A 23,631-nucleotide genomic window follows, 5' to 3' on the forward strand; every position below is an offset into this window, starting at 1 on the left:
TATCCACTTTCCTTCTCAGTGTTGTGCTTGCAACAAACATCGGTTAATGATACTTTAATGCAGCTTCTTTTCATGCATTCAGTTTCAAAATCATAAACATTACATTCTTCATGGAATTTACGTGGGTGCAATATCCCAAAATTATCCCCAAATTCTTCACTCAAGTACCGTTCAAGACTGTCCATTTGGAAGATTTCTCTCACTAAGTTCATAAATATAATTTTGTTTTAAAAGACAGGAAGGGCATAGCATTTGTTTCTTTTAATATTGAAAAAAGGTTTCTGTAGTAAATAACGACAAAAATTTAAACTGGTGAAATAGTTGATGATAAACCTTTTTTCTTGATGAATGCAAAATCCTTCTTAATTCACTTCCATTGCTTACTGCTTCAGAGATTATATGCCACTTGCAATTTTTAAGTTAATTTTATCACTAGATAATTACCACCATTCATACATACCAAAACAATTGCAGCTTATGTGCTTTATTCAAAAACCATGGCCATATAATTGACACTATTAACAAGTTTCAAAAAAACCTAGAAGCTAATATTGTGCAATTAATATACATTTTTTTAAAATCATTTAACCAAATTAATGAAGTTCTTTTTAAAAAAAAAAATCTTTACAAAAATTGTACCTCGGACTGAAATTGAAAATACTTCACATGTGCACTGACAGCAGAGGGATGTCGTTTGTGGACTCTGGAGCGCCTTCAGAGTAATTAGTGTTATTAACAATACCCTATATACAAAAATAAAGTACACTGGTGCCATTCCAAGAGCCAAACAATGGAAACAAATTATTTTCTTAAATATAGCTCATGCCACCGCAATCACCACGTGAGCTTTCGGCCTGCCCTGGTGTATGTGTAAGGGCACAGAAGGCCAAGAGACCATCACGGTGTGGAGCTCCCCGTGCCCTGAGCGGTGCCCGGCGGACTCTGCAGCGCAGACACCACCCACGGCTTCATCTGGGAGAAAAACAAACCACTTGAGACATTCTAAGGGTGCGTCTGGAGGGGACAGCGAGAACCGCAGCCGGCTCCTGTCCTGCTGTCACAGCCCTTTGTTCCCAGAGCTCACAACCTGGTGACCTCAGCTCAGCCGGGAACAGCAGTGCTTGCACCACAATGATTTCCACGCTTCCTTGCACACCCGGCAAAGACATTGGGTTTCCACAAGACACCCCGTGAGCTTCTCTAGAAACCATCGTATAGAAGAAGAAAAAACAGGATGTTTTGGCAATTACCTTTTTCAGAAATTTAAAGACATGGAAGTGAGTACTTGTGTAGATATACACACTAAAAATTTAATTTAAAAAAGGCATTCAAAATTCTTTGTTGATGATAATCACTAATAACTTTATTTTAATGACTCCGCAATGCTCCTCGTTTTCTTTGCTCTCTGCTCGTATATCAATGAGAAATGAGAGCTGTTCTCTCCACTGAATAGATGGATTTGTTAGTGCACGCTCATGGCTTTTTAACTGCTTTAAAGTCATCAGCATTTTTAGGTTAAAAAAAAAAAAAATGAGATGTTAGGATTCACAAAGCAGGTAAGGCAAGGTTAGAAACGAGATGTTCTAAAATTTTTTAAAAGAAATTCAGTTTGTGTGATGATTAATTTGCTTCTGCAGCCTGTCATAAACCCTGGAGTTCAGGATTACAGCGCTCTGCATGTTACTCGCTGAAGACTGAACACTTTCAATTCCCAGATAAAGACCAAATCTCTCTCAGAAAGCTCCCTCACAAACGGCATTTCCATCTAATATTACTTCAGATTTGTCTCATCTTGATAATCAGACTTGAGCTCCAAAACCAAGGGAACTTTTCATTTCTTAACAAAAAACCAGGAATTTAGTCCAACGCTGCATCAAAGTAGCAACCCATGTGGTGTAACTGCTGGCAAGATATTTTTGGGAATAATTCCAGGTCTTCTGAATTCACATTCCCAATTAAAATAGCCCCAGAGCAGCCACCTCAAGATGCAGTAAAGTCCATACATTTTACAAAAAGAGTTATTTCTCTATCGTATGATGGAGGGGAATTTGAAACCTTTGCAGATCACAGTACTCTAAAGATGTTATTGCTCCAAGATTTCCTGAGATATTTATAAATCTACAACAATTAAGAGAAAGCTATGTAGCTAATTAACAGCTTTTTTTTCCCCTCCATGCTATCTCAATTTAGAATAAAGCAGGAGAGATGACCTATGGCAGCAGTTACTGATGGACACTTAATTAACTCATGAAGACACACGGAAATGAGATGCCAGATTCCCTTTTGTTCATCCCAGTTTTAAGTCCAGGAAACACACAACTTTTACGATAACTATATATGCTGTAATTCAGTATTCATTAGACTGACTGAGTTAGGAAGTTCCCGGGACTTACCGATCCAACACTCCAGGCGGGCACAGGGAGTTGTTTTCACCACGTCAGGAGGGTCCACGCCGACATTTAGGCACAGAACTAAGGCAACACTAACAGTCTTCATCTGCAGAGACACACAATAAAATGCCTACTTAGCGTAGAAACAAAACCAACTCTCACTTGTGTTGGAATTTTACCACTGCTATAACTTTTGAAGGGTTTCAACAACGCTTCGTTATCTCCTCTTTAGCACAGACTATTTTAAGCAAGGCATGACTGATTACATTTTTCATTTATTTTTTTTAAATAGAACAGTACTTAGATTTTACGTTACTATTTTTATTATTATTTCCAGAGCCCATTCTTCTTTTATAGAGCATGGAAATGGATATCACTGGACTTCTGCTACCCATTTTAAATTAGTCACTGTCCAACTGAAATACATTATTAAAACATGAGAATATGCTATTCAGGGTCCCTGATCAATATTACAATATAGTACGTCCTCTCTAATATTAAAACTAAAAGCATTACAAGGGAAAAACTCCCAAGTGACCAAGCAAAGCATAACAAAATGCTTAGTCTATTTTGGTTTTGTTTTCTTCACGTGTTAGTTTTCCTGGATATTCTTATTTCAGGACACCCCATCCCTTGGCTCCCCTTCCTGCTCTTGCCTATAGCTGCTGCTTCAGCCCCAGCCCCACAGAACCCACTTTCAGCCACGTTCCTGGAGCCCCCAGGGGACCACAAACATAAAATCCAAACTTACTCATACCTTACCTGCGACCAAAGAGCTGCATGAAACCCATGACTGGCTGGTTTAACTATGGCCAGTTAAAAATATTGCTTGAAAATTATTATTTCACATCTTTATGCTCTTTTCTAAACTCCCTCAGCCCAACACCTCACCCAGAGATGGAAAACAAGAGAAGTGACATGGCTTTGGTACTTCTATCCAGGGTTGAGCGCTGCCCTGCTCGCCCCAAGCAACCGCATCTCCGCTTCCCCAGGTGCTTGTTACCATCCACAACCACAAAACCTCTGCTGGGTACAGAACTCCATCCATCGATGAGCTCCTGCCTGTCCCCAGGGTCACCTCCCCGGTATCCTACACCCCCGGCCAGTCCAGCCCTGCGCAGAACACCACACTGCTGCTGGGGACGGAGAGCATGAGCATCCCAGGAGCAATCGAGGGCTGGCAAACTAAAGAGCCAGAAGGAAACAAAGAAAACTACAGGACAAAATAACTTATTACAAGCGAAACCACACAAATCATTCTTTCAAGAGAAAGTGTCCCACCAAACAATCTTTTCTGTCTCATTTATTTATAGTTTCCCATTTGAGGTCTAATACTGACTTATTTTTCAATATTTTACTAGTAATGTCTGATCTGTGACTTATGCTGAACAGGCTGATATTTATTTTCTATTCCCAAGTTGTGTGTTTTAAATATGCATTTCTCCTCGAGCACAGACAGCAAAGCGGTAATGGAAAGTAAGAGCCTAACTGATCCCAAAGACAAATGGGGTGATTTCCCCTCTGCCTCCCTCCCCACAAAGGGCGTAGAGAATTACACTTCACCACTATTTGTTCTGCTAATAAAGAGCACATCTTCAGGAAGAATTACAGCACTCTCACACTCCCCTCTGACTCCCACTCAACATCCATCTGTGATCTCGAATCATTACAGATCAAAAGAAATCCTGAGTCCGAGAAACCGAGTGATGCTTTTCACATTTCTAAGCTGTTTTGGAACATACTACCAGAAACTTCTCAGCATATTTAAAGCTTCTTAATATAAAAAGTACGAGGACATTCTCATCCGTCATTAAGACAGTGGAAATTTTCTTTTCTACAGTTCAAGAATATATCCACCAGAAAACATTTCAATGGATTTTTGTTAGAATTAAAAAATGAAGCATAAGACTATTTGGCAAGCTTCCGGGAAAACCTATATCCAAAGTGCTTTCTCAGCAAAGGCTCGAGATCAAAACCACAGAAGCTCTTACTGTGGGCTCTTCTCTGGGGAGTGGAATTTGCATGCAAAAAAAAAAAAAAAAAATTGGATAAAATTCACAACTTTGTATTGCATTCAATTTAAAATTATTCAATTTAAAATGATGATAACTCTGGGTCAGAACCTGAAATACTTAAATTGCAAAATCCACTCAGTCAAAAAGCTCTTCCTGAGAGGTAACGGTCCTGAATTCAAACCCCAAATCCATCAGAAACGGGAATAAGTGCAGGGATAGTTCTGTCTCTTCAAAAGAAGATGCTTCTGAAAGCATTTAACATTAAAATATACATATTATACTAAAGAGCAGAGGACTCGTAAAATATTTTTACTTTGCCTCATTTCATTTTGAGACAAAACAGATTTGCAGAAGAGCGAGGGTAACACCACACACATCTCAAACCAAAATGAGGGCAATTTCTGCAGGTTTTTTTTTTTTTCAGTTAGAAAAAACCATTACATTATCTTCATAAGAATAGTTTTGACTGAAAACCTGAAGTTTTATCATCACAGGGAGTCCAACGGATCCTCTTGTAGCGTACCTGGAAGTAATTCCAGCCCAGCCCAACAGTGAGATACCCCCATTTCATCGGTTGCTAGAGATTTGTTCTAGGCTAAGTACGAACGGGGTTAACAACTAAGAGGAAAGTCATATAACTGTTTTATCTTCTAGTTTAAGTAATACCAAGAACAAATCCGTTAATCAATTTATGATAAATTTTGCATTTTGCGGTAAGACCCTCACCTAACATTTCAGAATGGCCATTTTAAAAACCCATAAATATTTCATTTCTACACTGCAATTTGCAAGCTGCAAACTTTCTGTTCAACCATTACACAGATGAACACTCAACCGTTATAAACCTGCCTGGGTTCATGCCAATAAGTTAAAATTGCTTCACAAACACAAGATTAAGTCAGCATTAAACATAAAATATATGCTGCTACATTATTTTACAGAGCTGAGGGTGAACTTATCAGCATTAAATACAAATCCTGGGACACATTTCCAGACTGAGAAATCTTCCTGTCTCACTTGGGAATCTCCATTGCCCAGCAGGCTCAATTCCGCCTGCTTGTTCGCTAGGTTCATTCCCTTCCTAAAGTCTTTTTTTGGATATTTTTCCTTATCTACATTTACATCGATTTAGTACAAGCTCCTAGACCAAAAGGCAAAACCAGGCAGGTGTTCCACAGATAACTCCAAAATGTTACTGGTTTGGATCCCTGCCGTTGAGCGCTTCAACAAGGAGTTCTCTGAGCAGTAACAGCAATATTTAGCAACACGAAACATTGTTCTCCCTTTGGGGTTTCAGTTACAGATCATTCTGTAACACCCAGGAAATCACATTTTCTCTTTGCCAAGCTTTTCCACATCGCACCCACGCCCGACCTTCTCCCAACAGGGTGGGCTCCAGCAGCAAGGTGGGTGCCTAACTGGTGGGGGGCTCTACTGGGGGTGGTGGGACTCAGGGCAGATCAGCTCTGGGAGGAGATGGGCATCCTGAACTCCGCAATTTCCCACTTCAGGCTCCCAGCTGAGAGGTGACAAGTGGCAACGCTTTGTCCGGGCGCTCTCTAACAGCACAGGCATCGTTTCCACGGATTGGGCACAAAGCACCAGGGATTGGGCACAAAGCACCCCACTCGGGACCGCCAGTTTGCAAATCAGCTGGTGAAAAGGCTAAACATTCTGAACAGGGAGACAAAGCCTTGACCTTCCTGGTCCAGTCAACAACACAAACCCAGAGAAGGGGTTCTGGAGGGAGGACTCAGACAGAAGGAATCCCACTTAGATCATCGAGCTCTAATTTGGCTCCCTTCTACATTCATTTCCCATCACACTGTGCAAGAGAATCAAGCGTTACTCTCATTTTTTTAACGGATCTTCCCTTTAGCAGGTCAAATTCCAAAAGAAGAGAGACGTGCCAGTCCTCTGCAGCTCACCTGTAACATTTGCAAGGTAAGACATCTAAAAAGGAAGAGCTTTCAATTTCAAGGACTTTTTTTTTTTTTAATGTAAAGTTTAAGAGAAATAAATTGTACGGGGAAAAAAAAAATAAGTCTCAGTGTGCTTCTGCACAGTGATAAAAATAGTAGAATGCAAAGAAATAATTCAAGTTTCCATTAATAATTCAACACCTCTGCAGGTAGTCTTCAGCCATCTGTGGCCCGAAAGGTCAGTTCTCGCTGCGAGAGTTGTGACAGCACACACCAGATTCCTAGATCACCTCCTCCTTCAGCTTTGTTTTCCTTTTCTAACCTCCATATTCACCACTAATACTCTGACTTTTCTTCAGAGGTTTGTTATGTCCAACACGTTCGCTTACCCAGGGAATGCAGCCACTACACAAAGTTCAAGAGCAGTCAGTAACGTTAACACAGCTCCGTAAAACAGACTTTTAAATTGCTTTTAAATTCACCAATTATAGGCACTGCTTACACTTGTAGATGAATCACTGCTGTCAGTCGATACCCGAGACATACATACACATTTCCTATTTACTCACTCGGAGAACAGCGTGCATCTTTTCTCTCTGCCAGAGAATAATGTCATCTTCACGCTGTGGCCTGGCCACCGCAGGTGCTGCGGGTCCCCAGGGAGGTGGCAGGTACCACGTGGCAGAGCTGCTCCCAGTGTTAAAAACTACAATCGAGTAGGTTGGTTCACCCTGTCACAGCAAAGCATCAAAATATTGCAATGTGTACCATATAACCAAAATGGTGCTTTCTTGGCCCTGCCAATCATTTCTTAAAAATAATGAAAAAATAATGGGAAGTAAATATTATACTTCTATGATCTTTGCTGTCTTTATACGATATGCATAAAGAATCAACAAGAGACATTTTCTAGATGTTATTCCTCATTTGATCTGTGACAACAGCTTTCCCTCTCACCTCAGCACAGCTCACTCTCTGCTTTGCATTCCGCACAGGCTCCTTTTCAGCATTCCACTACGTTCCCACTCCTGTCTAGCACTGTCTTTAAGAAGTTGTCCATCTTCCCCTGCACTGCCTTACTGCATCTCCAGATCTTCCTTACAAACTACTATTTCAAATTATTCCTAGACGACACTTTTAGATCTTTTAACGAGTCAATAAAACATGCTACACAACGTACATCTGGTCAGGAATCACACCGTCCCATTCAAGCGGAATGCCTGAGCTACCGCCAGCTTCACTATATTAAAATAACTTCTTCCAATAGGAAGATTCCTGAACTTCCAGGAGCAAGGAGAAGAAAAAGATAAGGACTTGGTCCAGTTCTGGACTCCCCAGTTCAAGAAGGACAGGGAACTGCTGGAGAGGGGACAGCAAAGGGCTACAAAGATGATTAGGAGCCTCATCTCTCTGATGAGGAAAGGCTGGGGGACCTGGGGCTTTTTAGTCTGGAGAAGAGAAGACTGAGGGGGGATCTGAGCAATGCCTATAAATACTTCAAGGGTGGGTGTCAAGAGGATGGGGCCAGTCTTTTTTCAGTGGTGTCCAGGGACAGGACAAGAGGAAATGGGCACAAACTTGACCATAAGAAGTTCCATCTAAACATGAGGAGGAACTTCCTTCCTGTGAGGGTGGCAGAGCCCTGGAAGAGGCTGCCCAGAGAGGTGGTGGAGTCTCCTTCTCTGGAGACATTCAAATCCCACCTGGACATGTTCCTGTGCAACCTGCTCTGGGTGGACCAGCTTTGGCAGGGGGTTGGACTAGACAATCTCCAGAGGTCCCTTCCAACCCCATATCAATTCTGTGATTCTGTGACAAGATCAAGTCCCTCATTTCAGCTGAAGCATCAGGCACACAAAGATGAAGATGTTTGGTTGTATTTGAGAGCCGTATGGTCCAGAACACTGTCCCCCTGCCTAATAAGGCTCAGCCACCAGATCGCTTCTAGGGCTTTAAATTTCTTATTGCTGGTGTCCTACAGAAGAACGGGAGACAGGAAGGGTCCCCGAGGGAAGTCACTTCTACCACAGATGATTCCACACACGTTGAGGGCCTGCTCCTCCGCTCTGCACAGTGCTAATGACGCTGCCACTTCATCCCCTACCCAGCAAAAGCTGCTCCAGCTGTAGCTCACCCTGCCACAACACAGCAAGAATAAATAAATAAATCCAAATACAGAAGTAAAAATTCCAGTGAGAGGGGCACTGGTAGAACCACTGAGACAAAAAGATAAAATGGAACTCTTCGGGCCCTGAGCCCACCTGCCACCTTTGGTGTCCCACGTCACAGCTGTGTATTACAGAATGCCATTGACACCAATCTGGTTTTGTTAAGTACTTAATTAGATAATTTATCTAAAGTACATTCTCTATAGAAAAACAGAAGAGCAAGACAAACATCTCGGGTTTATCAAATTTACTTGGAAATGGCAGTTAAAGCTGAGACACAGAGAACAATCAATAATCTCCTCAGTTATCCATGGCCACACTACGCTAACAGTCACCTCCGGAAGCGTTCAAGGGTAAGGGATCAGTACAGCAGCAAGCCAATTAAAACATCATCTCAGAGAGAAAAACACAATCTAAACCCCCAAGCTTCCCAGGAAAACCTGCAGAACCCGTGGAGACAAAAACGAAGGAAACCCAGTGCCCTTGAATTTCTCCATCGACACAAAGGCAGAGAGAAGAAATGTAAGAACCAGAGAAGCATTAACGAAGCGTTTCTAACACGCTCCCATAACCTTCAGTCTCTCCACTACGGGAACACACCTGGTGCCAAAACCAAGGAGCGGTGGTTGTCAGCGGAACAGATGTTTCCCAGTTTGCTCCCCACGAGCTCCACACAGAGCAGCCTGCAACCATCTGGCCACGTTCCCCTGCACCAGGGCTCCACCAGTGGTTATCAACATTTGCCACACTCCAGAAACTAGAAGAATGACCTCATGTAGTGATACATATTTTTAATTAAAGTATGCGATTTGCAGTAATGGTCCAGCACTTCTCTGTTATCTTTCAAGGCATATATTTTTTTCACCGTCTACTATTCACAGGCCTTTCAAATTTCTACAAACAAGCCGGGGGAGCAGGAGGGGAAGCAGCCACTACAACATATATGTTGAGTTTATGTAGCAGTAATTGCCTAACTCCTCTCCAAATACCATATGCTCAGCCGCACAGCAAAGTCTCTCCAAGAATGTCCTAGTCTCCAAGACAAAAAAAAAATGAAGCACATTATATATCTATTCTCTCATTGCGTTTTTTTTTTTGAATGGAGAAGCACAGAAATAGTTATTTTCTGTCATTCCGTTTGCTAACAGTGAAGTCTCTCCACACTCTAAAATTATCTTTGCACGTGATAACGTCAGCTCCTTTCCCACACATTACACTGCACTTCTATCACTTATTACTCATATTGCAAATGTAATTAAAATTAAGCACACTCAGGGAGCTATTTAAGGGAATAAGACTCCTGGACATTTCTGTCTATTAAGCCACTAAAATTTAGATTCACAAAAAACTATTTTCTTCCTAACTGGTAAAAGTAGAAATTCACAAATGTACAACTTTGCCAATGTACAATTATGCATTTACTCCCTCTGTTCAACCATCACAAAAAAACCTACTTATCTTGCAAAAGGTCCTCACAACAATATTACGAAAAAAATCAAATCCTGGATATGCTCAGTATCAGAAATTACATAAACTAATGGAGTTATCCTAATGCTCCCCAGGAGCTAATTAAGTATACAACAGAAGTTAAAGCCTAATTCCTCCATAGCAAAATACTAAATTACCACATCATCGTCCTACCGTTCATGTGGTCAGGTTACGGCTGACACCAGAGCTGTGGTACTGGAAAGACTGGCTGCCAATAACCACCAAAGAGCATCATCGTACAGCCCTGGATCTCAGCTGAAGTGAGAAAATTCAGAGGATGAGAAAGAGATTAACCGAGTCGAAAATTTCAGTGTTTCCTACTGAAACACTGAAAAAGGTACTGAAAAAAGTAAGACCTTTTTCTTTCAAACGACATGCCCAGCTGTACTCTTCAGAGCTGCTCATCGAAGTCCTCTCTGCTTGGACACAAAAACATTTTTAGACAGTGGTAGATGGAGCACAAGCCTCCCAACTCTATCCAATCAATACACAACCATCTTCATTCAAAGTGATCTTTGTTCTGGGTAAGAGAAGATATAGATCTGTAACTTAGATGACAGTGCTCATTACTGACAGCAGGGGTTCAGTTTGGGGAGAAGGTGGGGTTTTGGTTTGTTTTTCCAGACCTCGGTAACCCCACAGGTGCCCTGTGCTCCCACCCAACTCACACTCCCCACTGGGCAGCAGTCACCACTTTTAGTAACTACGGAACTGAAATGGATTTCAACGGCTGACCTAGACGGGAGAGATTCACGCCATTCCCAGCTCTCAGCAGCAAAGCAGAGGGCTCCAAGCCAGCCTTCCCAAGAGCCTGTCTTCACACCAGGCAAAGAACAGAAAGTACAGAACATTTGGGTTAGATCCCAGACTGCTTTCTGGGCTACCAGTTTCCTAAACACAAACAGGGTTGATATTCCATCTTAAATATTTCTTTTCTGTTTGTTTATGCATGGTCATGGACTAAGTCAAGCTAAAGCGAACGCTGCCACCAAAACACAAACTCCTCCCCAAGATTCCTGCTTGGATTCCCAGCCCAGCTCACAGGGAATGCATGGAGCGGGATTCAGAGCGGGGCAGCTGAGGCTCCAGCGACAGCGAAGCCACGTCCTACGAGTGCCTGGAAAGCTGCCCTAGAACAAAAAACTACTTCAAGCTGAAATAACGTGCACAAACTTCCAATGTCACTGTCCTTCATTAATTTCCTCTGACACATGAAACATTTACCACGCAGGCAGGTAAACTCCGCTTGTCTGAATTAAGCACATTTGTATGCCGTCCTGCTTTAATCTGCATTTCCATAGAAACCTAATTGTGTATTCCTCTTCTCATAAAAACAGGATTTAATTCTCACTCAGCGACTTATGAGGCAGCAGGGAAAAAAAAAAAATGTTAAACTATTACAACCAGCTTTGTTGCTCTCTGCTTATTTTAGAAATCAAAGTAAGTACAGCACACCTTAATTTAAATATTCTGAATTTAGGAGCAACTTGTCAGTAAAACCTGGTGTATTTGAAATCTTCTTATTTAAATCAAGTTTCATGATTTGGTTGCTACTGAGGCTGTGAGATTTAATTCAATACACAAAGCATAATTCCAACCCTCTTGTGTTAAAAATATTCTTTAAATAAATAATAGATCAAAGCAGTGTCACTTTGATGGCATACGCAGTCCAAGGAAGCAGGAGACGAAAGATTAAATGTTTTCAGAGCAGTCCTGGATGAGGGGGGTGGGGCAAGTAAATGTTCAGTTATTTTATCTAGATTTACCACTCATTACTTTTCTTATTTGATTCTTCCCTCTATATTAGAGTTCTGCCTTCTATAAACCTTCAAGTTCATATAAACTCTGGGGTTTTTACAGCAATGAAGCAAGATGGGGGAAAAAAAGTCATTCCATTCCCAAATCTTAGTGACTCATTTCCTCTAACTCAAGTAAAGCCGGGATCACTCCCTAGGACTCCCCAAGATGATGAATAAGGGCAAAACCCATCACTGCCTGTGTGTTTGCATGATTCACGGGGGAAAGTGCCACAGACTTACCTGCAACTCTGGCAGATAGAGAGACTTGTTTTGGTTAACCTTTGAGAATTTCTTGATTTAGAGATAGGCTGGTACATTTAAATGCAGATAACGCTTCCCACCCTAAGCTTTGACAACTTAATTTATCAAATTCAAAATAATGCAATGCTTTCCCCGCTCTCAACTCACACCAAGAGGTATATCCCCCCAGCCCTCAGGAAAAATCTCTTTCAATAGCGTCTCAAAGACAAGAGCACCTCAAAAGTCAACCAGACCTGGCTTTTGGAAGGAGGAGGTAAGAGACCAGAAAACAAAGGTAAATTGGGGAATGCAACAGACCCGCAGTCAGACTGGGACTGCGGGAAGTGACTGGGTGTTGCTGTGAATTTGATTAGCAGCGATAGACAGGCGTCAGAGGCTTTGAATACGGACCACACATCTTCCCTCACACCATCGTTCCAAAACGATTCATAACAAAAACCCCACAAATCTCAAGTTCCTGCATTTTTATTACGGTGATTAGTTTTCTGGACAACCCCGTTACCCTAAAACTACCGTTTTCAGTTGGTCTACATGAAAACAGCAGCAGCACGAATGAGCAAGCCAGGTCATGTAACACAAGATCAAACCAGATTATACGATTTCTATGAACTATTTCACAGGATTAACCTAACGTGAGTTAGCTGGGGGAAACATTTAACAAACATCATTTTCCACCCAGAATTCTAAACGCCCCATCTCCCGACCCCCTCCTTCACCCTCTGAAGTTCTGACAAGTTTGTTATATCTCATCAAAAGCTAAGGAGACAGCCAGTGACAGTTAAAAAGCTGAATAAAATACAAAGACACGAAAAATAACGGCTAAGATTTAAAAGTGATGAGATTGAGCATTCTGTGATCAGTTTCTCTTCCTCTCAGATGTCTTTATGTGCTTGCTACATATTCCTGTGACCCTGCTCTTAAGCAAAAAGTAATCAGACAACAACAAGTTTGTCCAACCACCTGATAAAGCTGCGCAGATACAAATGACACATGACCAGCACCACTGATACTGATAGAAAGAAAAAAAGTCATTTGATTCAAGCTGACAGTGAAAACAGGACTAAACAGAAAAATTCAGATTTGCTTCATTTACAAAAATAAGGCTCAGTATCTTGGAGAACGATTCAGGGCCTGATTTCACTAAGCTCATTCATGGCGAGTAGCACACAATTCCACGAGAAGCACATCGTTCACAGCACAGAGGACTCTTAGAAGAGGAATCTGCAACTCCCCAGGAGTAAGGATGGTAGCACAACACTGGGCTGTGACAATCACTGTCACCACTGCTCTCGTCTTCATTGAAACGATTCTCTTTGGCTATAACATGCATATGAAACGTTTATCAAGAAATACAGAGACAACAGTTGATTTCTACAACTTTACTCAGGCTTATACTGTACAACCTATCGATTATCTTGATCAAGTCAATGTCATTCCCAATTTAGAAAGAGACAGCTTTGCAGATCAGGAAATAAGCGAACAGGAAGCTTCACAGGAAGGCAGAGGGATCACTAAAATAGACACGCGAGCTCATCACACCTCCACAGTCTACTAGAGAAAAAGCTCTTCTTTGCCAAAACCCGTTAAAGAAGACATACCACAAAACTTTGTGTTCTGTGGCTCATTTCAATTACATCCCAAAAAACCTCAGTTCAAACCATTAAAGATCTGCCAACTCAAGTTTTCTGTACATGACTCCACTAAGTCAAATGATTCTGGTTCAGCCAGAGCCTTCCCCAGAACCTCTGAGCGCTACAGGACCATGTTGCTGAACACCCCTCTAGGCAGTCTTCGACTCGTGTATAACATCCTCATGCCTGGTCATGATGCCTCTGGAAAGAAACTACAGGGTGGAGTTTCAACAGTAGTTCCCAAGTTATTCCACAGTATTACAAGAAGCAGCATAAACACAGCAGGAATTTAGTCACCAAAAAAACCTCATACATATTCATAAACAGAAAGTTATGGGTAAAATAACTTTGAGACCTACAGAATCCTGTAACCCAAAGCAGATTCCAAGAACAGAATGAGGGGATCTGATTATCCATGGTATTTCTTAAGTGCTTTGTTTGCTGGCTTTTAACTTAAACATTTAAGTTGGGACACAGATGCAGCACAGGATTCAAGACACGCTGGCAAGGGTCTTTCTTTGACATGCTTGGCTTTATCAGTTTCACATGCAACATACAAATGCAAGAGAAGCACCTGGCTTTAATACACAAAGTGCTTCATCTAATAACTATTTTCTGCCTCCAAAAATCACATAATCTCATTTTCCCCACACAAAAAGAACGCTTTAATTTTACAGTCCACATAACATGCTGGTGGCAAACTTCAAATCCACAAAGCTCCCCTGCATCTTCACCACTAGACAACTGTAATGACTACATTTATTGCACCTTATACTTGCATCATTAACCTGCTGATCCAGAGAGCTCATTAAGACCTCATTAATTTTATTGTCTTTCCTGAAAAACACCGAGTATCCAAATTTCATTTAAACAGCTTAAACAAGGGAGCTACTCAAAGGCTGTATTACCATGAGCTTGGAATTAGTACTTGTGACCCATCTGTGTTTGCTTCCCCTGATATATGACAGGTACATAAACTAAAGGCAAGTTATACCACGGGATCAAATACCCATCTGAAAACACAGACTGTACCTGAAGTACAGCAGCCCTCTGGGCACTTACTCCTCCCTTTTCACCACTTCTCCCCACCAATCCTCCTCCAAAACCCATCCTGCCCTTGAGCATTACCCGGTCCTTCATCCTCCAGCTCTGAGCCAAAGACTTGGAGCCCTCAATCTTCTCACAGTGCCTTTTCTTCATAAAGGCCAGAGGCAAGTTCCAGTCAGTCAGGTCAGATTCATCCTCCTCCCCGAGCCCCAGAAGAGGCGACTGCAGCATCTCAGACTCCATCAGAGGGGAAGTGCCGGGCAACAAGTGAGCAGCAATCTCCAGCCCAGCGGGCAGCGGGGGCCGAGGGGTCCCTCGGGCGGGTGGCGGGGGGGGGGGAGGACAGGGCAAGGGCAGAGGGAGGCTCCGCTCCCAGGTGTGCGGGGAAGGACGAGCTCGGGGGAAGCAGCGCCTTCCACCTGGCGACTCTCCTCCTCCGCCGCGGCCCGCAGACAGCAGCCCCGTCCGGGCTCCGAGGAAGGCGGCGCCTCCCGGCCCCGCTGAGGGCCGAGGTGCCGGCGGGGACCGGGCCCCGGGCCTCTACTCGCGCCTCTACCCCCGCGGGCCCTGCACTCTCTGCGGCGGGAGCCGCGCCCGGCCCATGGCGGCTCCCAGCTCCCTCGCACACCGACAGGCCGAGAGCGGATCGGCGAGCTGCGCACCGGGAGCGGGCGGGAGGCGGGGGGAGACGGGGAGACTCGTCCCGCGGTGCCGGAGAGCCCGACTCCTCTCACCACCACATCAAGGAGGCGGCCATCTTCCCCCGGCCCATAATGCACCGCGCTACGGGCCGCCGCGTGGGACAAGCCGTGCCGCCGCCGTCCGGCCGCGGTTACCATGGTTACAGCGCGGCCTGTCCCGGGCCTAGCGCGGGTCGGGCGACGCCGCGAGCCTTCCCTGAACCCCTCCCCGGGTCCGCAGGGCTGACAACAGGCCGCCCGCCTCCGGGCAGACGGGCACCGCCCGGGTGAAGGTCCTCGGCTCGCCCGGCCTGTACCCTACCCTGCGCGGCCTCAAGATGCCGGCGGTGCGCAGTGCCAGCCCCTCCAGGAGGGCGGGGGGGGGGGGGGGGGGCCGGTGTACCTCAGGCTGGACAGGTTTGGGGCTCCCTAGGGGAAAAGGCGTTTCAAGGGCAGAACAGGCACCCGTGGGGATCCCAGGCCGGGGCGGAGGCGAGGGGCTGAGCCACAGCACGTCTGTCCCAAGGGGAGAAGGTCCCGCAGTGCCGAACCCACAGACCAGAGGGACAAGGCTTCGTCCATGGCGTCTGCTCCTCCTGTCAACTGCCCCACCAAGCTGCACGCCCACTGTGGGCTTCTGCACTGGGAGCCATGGGATGCGATGCCCTTGTTCCCTTCAGGGATTTTCCCTCCTGCAGCGCTGAAGGGACAAGTTCATTCATCACCGGAAAATAAATACACCCAAAAATCAGTCTGATTTACATTGCCGTCACTTAAAGCAGCACAGGATGAACTGCACAACGTACCGAGCCTACAACTACAGTTCTGATGATCTTCATCTTAAACAGAGATAAAAGTACATCTGTGATGTGAAGCTCCTGGCCGCGAACAGCACGAGCATCGAACCGCTGTGTCCCGGTTCCCCCAGACGCGTGCCCTGCCGCGGGATGGGAACCAGTGCCATAGCGCTCGTTCTTGGACCGTACTCCACTTCCAGTTGGGGGGTCGTTTGTACTGGGGCAAAAGAGCGGGGCAGTGGTGAAACCGGACGACAGACTCCAGCAGAATTATGCCTGAGGAAAAGCAAATGTATTATTTCAAGAATTTATCAAATAAACTGAAGGTTAATGAATGTCAAATATTGCTCCTAAAGAAGTTCCTCATTTTTATAATATATAATGTTTGCCCTTAGCAGTAATCGAGTCCAACTGCATTCATATTTGTAATACTTTAAAGGTGTAAAAATTATTTCAAAGTAGAAATCACAGAATACATGTATAATTTGATTTATATAATCATATTCGGTATCATTAATATTTTCAGTGTTTACATTCATGGAATATTTTAAATGCAACGACCGTTTCCTACAATAGATTGGAAAATTATATTTCTTGGAGGCTCTGGAATGGCCAACGTTTGCTTTTGCTCCTTTGATTTACTGACTGAGCTGATTCATTGCTTTATGGGTGTGCTTTTATGCTGATGGCTGATCATAACTACATGATTGTTATTGAAATGAATTGCCATAGCATAGAAAACATTTATATGGTGTTTCTGCTAACCTTTAATGATTTCCCTGCACCGACGGCAGCTGCGCAAAATGGGAATAACAATCCCAACACACCACCTGAAAAAATGACAGCCCCTGGAGGGCCCGGGGCAGTTAATCCAGTGCCGCAGCCGCACAGATGGACCCCGGCCATGGGCAGCGCCGTCGCTAATCCCGGCTCCCGACAGCTTTAGGGAGCCTGTGCCCCACCAGAACCTGCTGCTCTGCGGCCTCGGGAGCCTCCACCGAAAATACCTTTGAAGGACACAGCTGCCAGAGGGCAGAGAGCACAAATCTGCCTCCCTTCCCCTACGCGCAGCTTTAAAACGGTGATTATTTCAGATAAGGACCGCCGTGTTTTCATGGCTGGACAGGCAAAGTCCGCTGCCTGTGCTGGAAGAGCCGTGCGGTGCCCCCTCCCCTTGCACCCACCTCCTCCCCCTTTATTTCAGGGACTTCTCTGGAACGCTGCCCTGCTCCCCCCGAGGCTCTCAGCTCTCACGGCGCTCTCATCCCACCCACGCCAGCATGTCTCCTGGGTTCCACCTGGCAGGGGCTCTAGGGAGATGGCAGGAGAAGGACCCGGCAGCGCAGAGCCAAAGTGGTGGCTGGGCAGTGGGGACGAGGACCAGCTGGTGAGAGCAAGCTGTCGGCAGCTGTCGGCAGCCTTTCCCACACAGCCCTGAGCGCATCGGCTCCGACCTGCCACGCTCCCATTATCCCCGACATGTACTTCCCAGGAGGACCTCGGTCTAGACCTGCGTCTCTCCGCTTCACTGTTCCTGCTGCAGATCCACCCTGTCCTGTTTAATTGCATCCCCTCTCGTCACCGCTGGCCAGGGTTCCCTGTGCTGCCAACACCCCCGTACCGAAGGCAGCGTGTTGCTGCCAGCAGGATCCCCGTTTCGTTGTGAAGTCAACCCCCCGGCCCCAGATTCTGAGCTGAATAACGCATTAAATTGATGGATCACACTTATTCTTGCCTTAGAATAACAGGCTGATAGAAGGTCCCTACGCACAAGAGGTTCTTTATACCTGCAGGACAAAGAAGCTCGGAGTACTGGCTTGGCAGCCCTTGATGTTCAGGCTGTACTGGATCAAGCTGTATCCAACTTTCCACAGAAGAATAAAACCAGACGTTTATGGGGATGCCTGTGGATGCAGATGCTCATAGGTCCACAGCTCCTTCAGGCTACGTGACCGGTCCCTGGCCTCTGCAGCAGAAAGCCCAGGGCCAGTTCCCACACTGGTACCGGGGCAGCACACTCAGGCTCCTCTCAACCTTTTCACAGCAAATATTCCTCCGGTCTGAGTGCAGTGATTGAGGATGAAGCCTCTGCTACCCCCAAGGACTCAAGCTGCGTTGCTGGGGCATTGCAGAAGAGCCAAAGGAGAGGAACCTCAGAAAGGCTGGATGCCTGAAAAACAGGGCACCTCGTGGCCCTTCTGAGGCTGCTGTGACATTTCTACAGGCGATAAAATGCCGTAAGTGGCTGTGGCCAGGAACCTGGAGCGCTGTGTCCAGCTTGGGAGTCCTCAACACAGGAAGGACAGGAACCTGTTGGAACGGGTCCAGCGGAGAGCCATGAAAATGCTCAGAGGGCTGGAGCACCTCTCCTGTGAGGACAGGCTGAGAGAGCTGGGGTTATTCAGCCTGGAGAAGAGAAGGCTCCAAGGAGACCTTCCAGTGCTTGAAGGGGGCTACAGGAGAGATGGGGAGGGACTCTTGATCAGGGAGTGGAGCCATAGGATGAGGGGGAATGGTTTTAAATTGAAAGAGGGGAGATTTAGATTAGATACTAGAAAGAAATTCTTCGCTGTGAGGGTGGTGAGAGCCTGGCCCAGGTTGCCCAGAGAAGCTGTGGCTGCCCCATCCCTGGAGGGGTTCAAGGCCACGTTGGACAGGGCTTTGAGCAACCTGGTCTGGTGGGAGGTGTCCCTGCCCAGGGCAGGAGGTGGGACTGGATGATCTTTAAGGTCCTTTCCAACTCTAACCTGTCTATGATTCCATGAAATGCTGCCTGCACAGGGAAGGCACTTGGCCAGCAGTGGGCTCAGCCAGGGCATCATCAATGTCTGCGTACACCTATGGCAGAGGGGTCCTGTGCTGCCCCAAAGCAGTGTCACCAGAGGGCTGGGGGTGGTGGGACATGGGGACCAGCACAGCAGAGCACCCCCAGCCTCAGCAAAGGGGGGCTGCTCTCATGACAGTTTCTGAGAGCTGGCTGGGATGACATCACCTACGTGCTAAATACATGTTATTTTTTTTTTATGCATGATGAAAAGGGCATAACATTTAGTTTTAGCAAATCTGTGATTGGGAATTTGTGAACTGACCAGAGCCGGTAAATATCAAATGAAAACATTTATCTGCACTTTATCAGATCTCTGAATAAGGCTCTCAAATATCCTTTTCTAAAGGACACATGCGGCAGGTCAGTGGGGATCAGTCTCCATTTGAATTCCTAAATTTGCAAGTTTTGATGGAAATCAGAATGAATTGATTTGTTCAAAAATAGCCCTGCCAAGCGCTTGGCTCTGATGGCATCTGGTCTCTGATAATGAAAATCTTCAGGATGGTGGTCATGGGCTCTCGGATTTGCACTTATACGCATTAATCAAAGCAACTCACCTTATTTCAGTCTCCATAGGGCAAGAACCAAAGGGAGACATAAATAATCTTCCATTTATGTCTCCATAAAAATTACTTGTTAGAAGTGATGCCATTCCCTGGACTTCTTTCATTTCACTCCATAGCCCAGTGTCAGCTCCTGGTTTCCTTCACGGCAGAGAAAATTCTGCAGCTTTTACTCAGACAAAGTATTTCTCAACATCAGAAGGCCATGGCAAGCCCCCCTGCCACTGGAGTAGAGAATTTAGGCTGCTGTCGTGCTTTAACCGCAGCCTGCAACTAAAACCACACACCTCAAGAAGGGGCAGAGGGTAAGAAGGGAAAAAAATGGTTTTTTTTTTATCTCATGTGTCTCTTTATCTCATGGGTCGAGATAAAGACAGTTTAACAGGTAGAGCAAAAGCCACGCATGAGCAAAGGAAAACAAGGCTCTTGACAGCTGATTTCCCTCTCGAAATTAAAGCAGGTGCCTCCTTCCTACCCTCAGTGGGCAGAGAGAACAGCTGGTTTTTCCATACTGAAGTGAAACTAACTCTTTTTAGATGTCACCAGTTTGTCCAAACCTTTCTTAATTCCGGTCCCGTCCTCTGACGTGCCCTCGGGACACTCAGCTTTAGTCCGAAAAGCCAGTAAGCACGGTTCCTAATGGCTCCTCTCGGTCAGCAGTGGGAGTTATCAGGGCAGCCCCCAGCCCCAGGTGGGTCTCTGGAATACCTGCTCCTTCCACGTTGAGAGCGGGCCCTTGGTAACTCACACCGAGCATCCGAATTGCTGTCATTTCATCCAGCCCCCATTTGCTAGGTCACTGCACGTGTGGCGTGGTTTTAGGCATTGGCCAGGGAGGTGTCTGTGTCTCAGCAAGGCATCGGGGCTTCTCCCAGAGCTGATAAAGATCTCGTCGAGTCAGTCGATAGAGCTCAGAGCGCGATTCATCTGAAAAAAAAAACACAGGGTGAAGTGAGCTGTGTCCTAAGCTGGGTTGGCCGTATTGACTAGGTCACTGCCTGCCTAACGAGGAAAACATGACTATATCCGGTCTGGAAAGCCAATTATGTTTTAGTGCTCTGAAAATACAACTGGGAGTCCCACAGTCAAACGCCCGGTTAATTTGTTCTCCTTTGCATTTCAACACCGAGGAAGCTTTTATTGCGAGTGCAGGGAGATGCTGCGGCTCCTGCTTCCTTGGGAGGCACTTTTAGCTGGTTGGTGTTTGTTTATTGCCCTCCCCCAGCTGCCTGCCCCACAGGCTGAATTTTCTCTTCGACTTCTTTGTGGCACTTCTGGCCTCACTGGCTTTGCACCCCCCCTAAAACACACACACACGCTCACGCTCGGAGGCAGAACTTCCCCTGCTGTACTTGGTGCTGGGAGCTCACTGCGTTTCAAATCACTGTGTTCCAATCCTGGTTTTTTCTTTTATAAAGCCCAGCCCTGGTTTAGCAAATCTGTTCTCAATTAAAGCGGCGTTGTAAAACCCTTGTTCCTAGGGAATCTAGGGAGCGGAGGCACCGTGTCGAGTAAGGCACATTAAGTGATGTCCTAAAAACCAAAATGCAGAAGGATTATCTGCCAGAAACACACTTGGGCAAATTCTTCCACCTGTCACTCTCTTTAATGAAAAATTCTCCTATCTCAGTCCCTGTCAGCGTCCTTTGCTTTGCCTTATTCAGGCAGCTAATTCTAATTCCACTCCCGGGCAGGAAGAGAGAGAGGTATGGAAAGAAGAACATTACTTGTAAATATCAAGAGAGATTTTATCTTTAATTTTCATTAGCCAAATTCACAGGTCACCAAACGGGTGGAAGTCAGATGCAAAGGTCTGTGCCCTTAGCCAAAGGGCTACCTGTTCCATGGCTTTAAGAGTAGGTGCTTGGCTATACGTTTACGCGTGCAAACGCTTCCCTTCCCCGAGCACCATTGGTACAGCCACGGCCGGGGTTGTTTTAAGCATTTAGGGGCGAACAACAGGGTTTGTTTTAACACTTCAGTCAGGGGAGCCTTATATCCTAAAGACAGTAGGTAAAATATTTATTAGGCAGAATATCTATTTTTAACTAAGTATGATTTCAGTTCTATTATTTATGCATGTGCAGCTCATAGGCTTCCGCGCCTGTCTCCTTGCAGTAAATGTGAACCCAAGACCTGAGGCTGGAAACGGGAATCGGAGCCTGGGGAGGAAGGGATCGGGAAGCAGGTGAGAAGGGGGTGGTTGATGTTACGTGCCAAATCCAATACGCATCCACACATGATTCATAAAATTGACTCTCCTTCTCATAAAAAGAATCCCAGTGACCTCCCGCTGCGGGAGAGACAACTGAGGAGTCTGTTCCTGGCGCTGCCCCGCTCTTCCTGACCCGCTTCCTTCGGACACCCCTGGGCTGAGAGGCAGCAGTTGCAGCATTAAACCGTCAGGTTGGGCTCCACAGAGCCCCTGTCTGACGGCTGCCAAAGGCGCTCTGCTACAAAATGCCTCCTCGTGAGTAACTGCTGCTGCCACTTCTGCTTTCCCAGCAGTTCCCACCACAGGGACCACCACCGTGCCGAGGAGGAACGCAAAACCCGAGGCTTTCCCCTGCCCAGACAAGAACCGGCTTGAGGAGACTGGGAACAGAAGCTGAACCAAACCTGAAGCAGAGGAAACCACCCCAGGGCTGCTGAGTCTTACCCCAACTCATTTTGCTTCCAACCCCTACACATCCATAGGGCTGCCGTCACACCGCCCTGCTCAACACGGGGCCACGCAGAGCACCCACTCTCTACCCTGTAGGAAGGACACAAACGCCCCTCTGAAAACCCTCTGAATCTGCGTTTGAGTCTCCCTGGGCTGACACAGAGGGAACCGGCAGCCACTTCGCTCTAGGAGATGCAGATGGGACTTGGAGGGGGCTGAGGATGGTGGCCCAGAGCACTTCATGTGCCGGTTGTTCTCGGGTGCCCCCAGTCCTGTTGCTGGTGTAACGTGCTGTCAGGAACCCACCAGGCTGCCTTAAATTATGGGAGACATCAAATGGGTGCAAAGCTGTGTCTCAGTCAGGAGTGCTCCGTTAGCAATGTGTCAGGGATTCTTCTTCTCGGCTCGTGTTGAAAAGGCCAGAATAAATACTAGGTCAAAAAAATCTCTCCTTGCCCTTTTAGAAAGAGAAATGCTTTGGCACTGGGGGAAATCTTTTGTCACCAAGAGAAAGGAGACAGAGGAAGAAGAGGTGGTGCAGCAGTTGGAAGCAGAAAATTTGGGCGTTCGAGCTTTCCTCTTTGCCACCATTGAACTTAAAAGGGCAAGTTTCCTGATGAATCAGTAGCTGTAGAGTTTAGTTAATGAGAGTATCTGACAACCTTGGATACAAGATAGTAAGGAAGTTAGAAGTCATTTAGACTGTGAGGCAACAGCTGCATTTCACCCCAAAGGTGGCTTTAGTTCACTGACAAATGTAAAGATTTCTGTGTTCCTACTCGCACAGGGGAGACTTAAATGACCGCTCGGAAGACTGACAAAAATTGGTTGCTTAATGGAGATGTTTTTCTCATAAAGCCTGAGTGAAGCTGCACTCAATACGTTTGGGGATACGATAGATTAGATAGTTTGTAGGAGCCGTTAATAGAGTTCTCAAACCACTTTGCTATCCATCTCAATGAAAGGCGTTATATAAATGTAAGCTCATTTGTTATCATTATCTCCCTTTGTCTCCCCGAAATCGGGATAATTTGCCAGGTTATCAGGCTATGTGTGTTTAAAAACACATGATAGATGTCACCTCAGCAGATATTCACTGGTTGTCTCATTATTAAGAGCAGAAATGTTTCCTTAAACACTCTGTAGCTATTATAGATCCGTATCAGCTGTGACTCAGCGACAAAGCCACCCCAATACACTGGAAGCAGAAGCCAGGGATCTCTGCTGGCTCCTTCGGAGCCTCTCAAAAGCGTTCAGACCAAATGTCCTGTTTTCTGGCATATCTTTTTGCAGTTTCCTTGGCAAGCACACCTTCCCACGGAGGGCAGGCAAGACCCGACATCCCCTTTAATCGGAGCTGAACTGGCTAATGAGAAGC

At 45.7% G+C, this 23,631-nt stretch overlaps 1 protein-coding gene across 2 annotated transcripts in view; it reads right to left on the minus strand.

Moving 5' to 3' along the window:
• The window catches only part of RPTOR (regulatory associated protein of MTOR complex 1), a 136,446-nt gene extending 121,482 nt beyond the window's left edge, over positions 1 to 14,964 (minus strand). For both annotated transcript variants that reach the window (XM_074160420.1, XM_074160418.1), the window contains exons 1-2: positions 14,803 to 14,964; positions 2,394 to 2,496 (exon numbers count right to left, since the gene is read on the minus strand). In XM_074160420.1, the coding sequence (XP_074016521.1) occupies positions 2,394 to 2,496; positions 14,803 to 14,964 (265 nt within the window). The remainder of the gene's footprint in view (positions 1 to 2,393; positions 2,497 to 14,802) is intronic.
• Positions 14,965 to 23,631: the final 8,667 nt, after the last annotated feature.

The sequence above is a fragment of the Numenius arquata genome, chromosome 17 (assembly GCF_964106895.1).
Source record: "Numenius arquata chromosome 17, bNumArq3.hap1.1, whole genome shotgun sequence".
In the NCBI taxonomy this organism is placed as follows: domain Eukaryota; kingdom Metazoa; phylum Chordata; class Aves; order Charadriiformes; family Scolopacidae; genus Numenius; species Numenius arquata.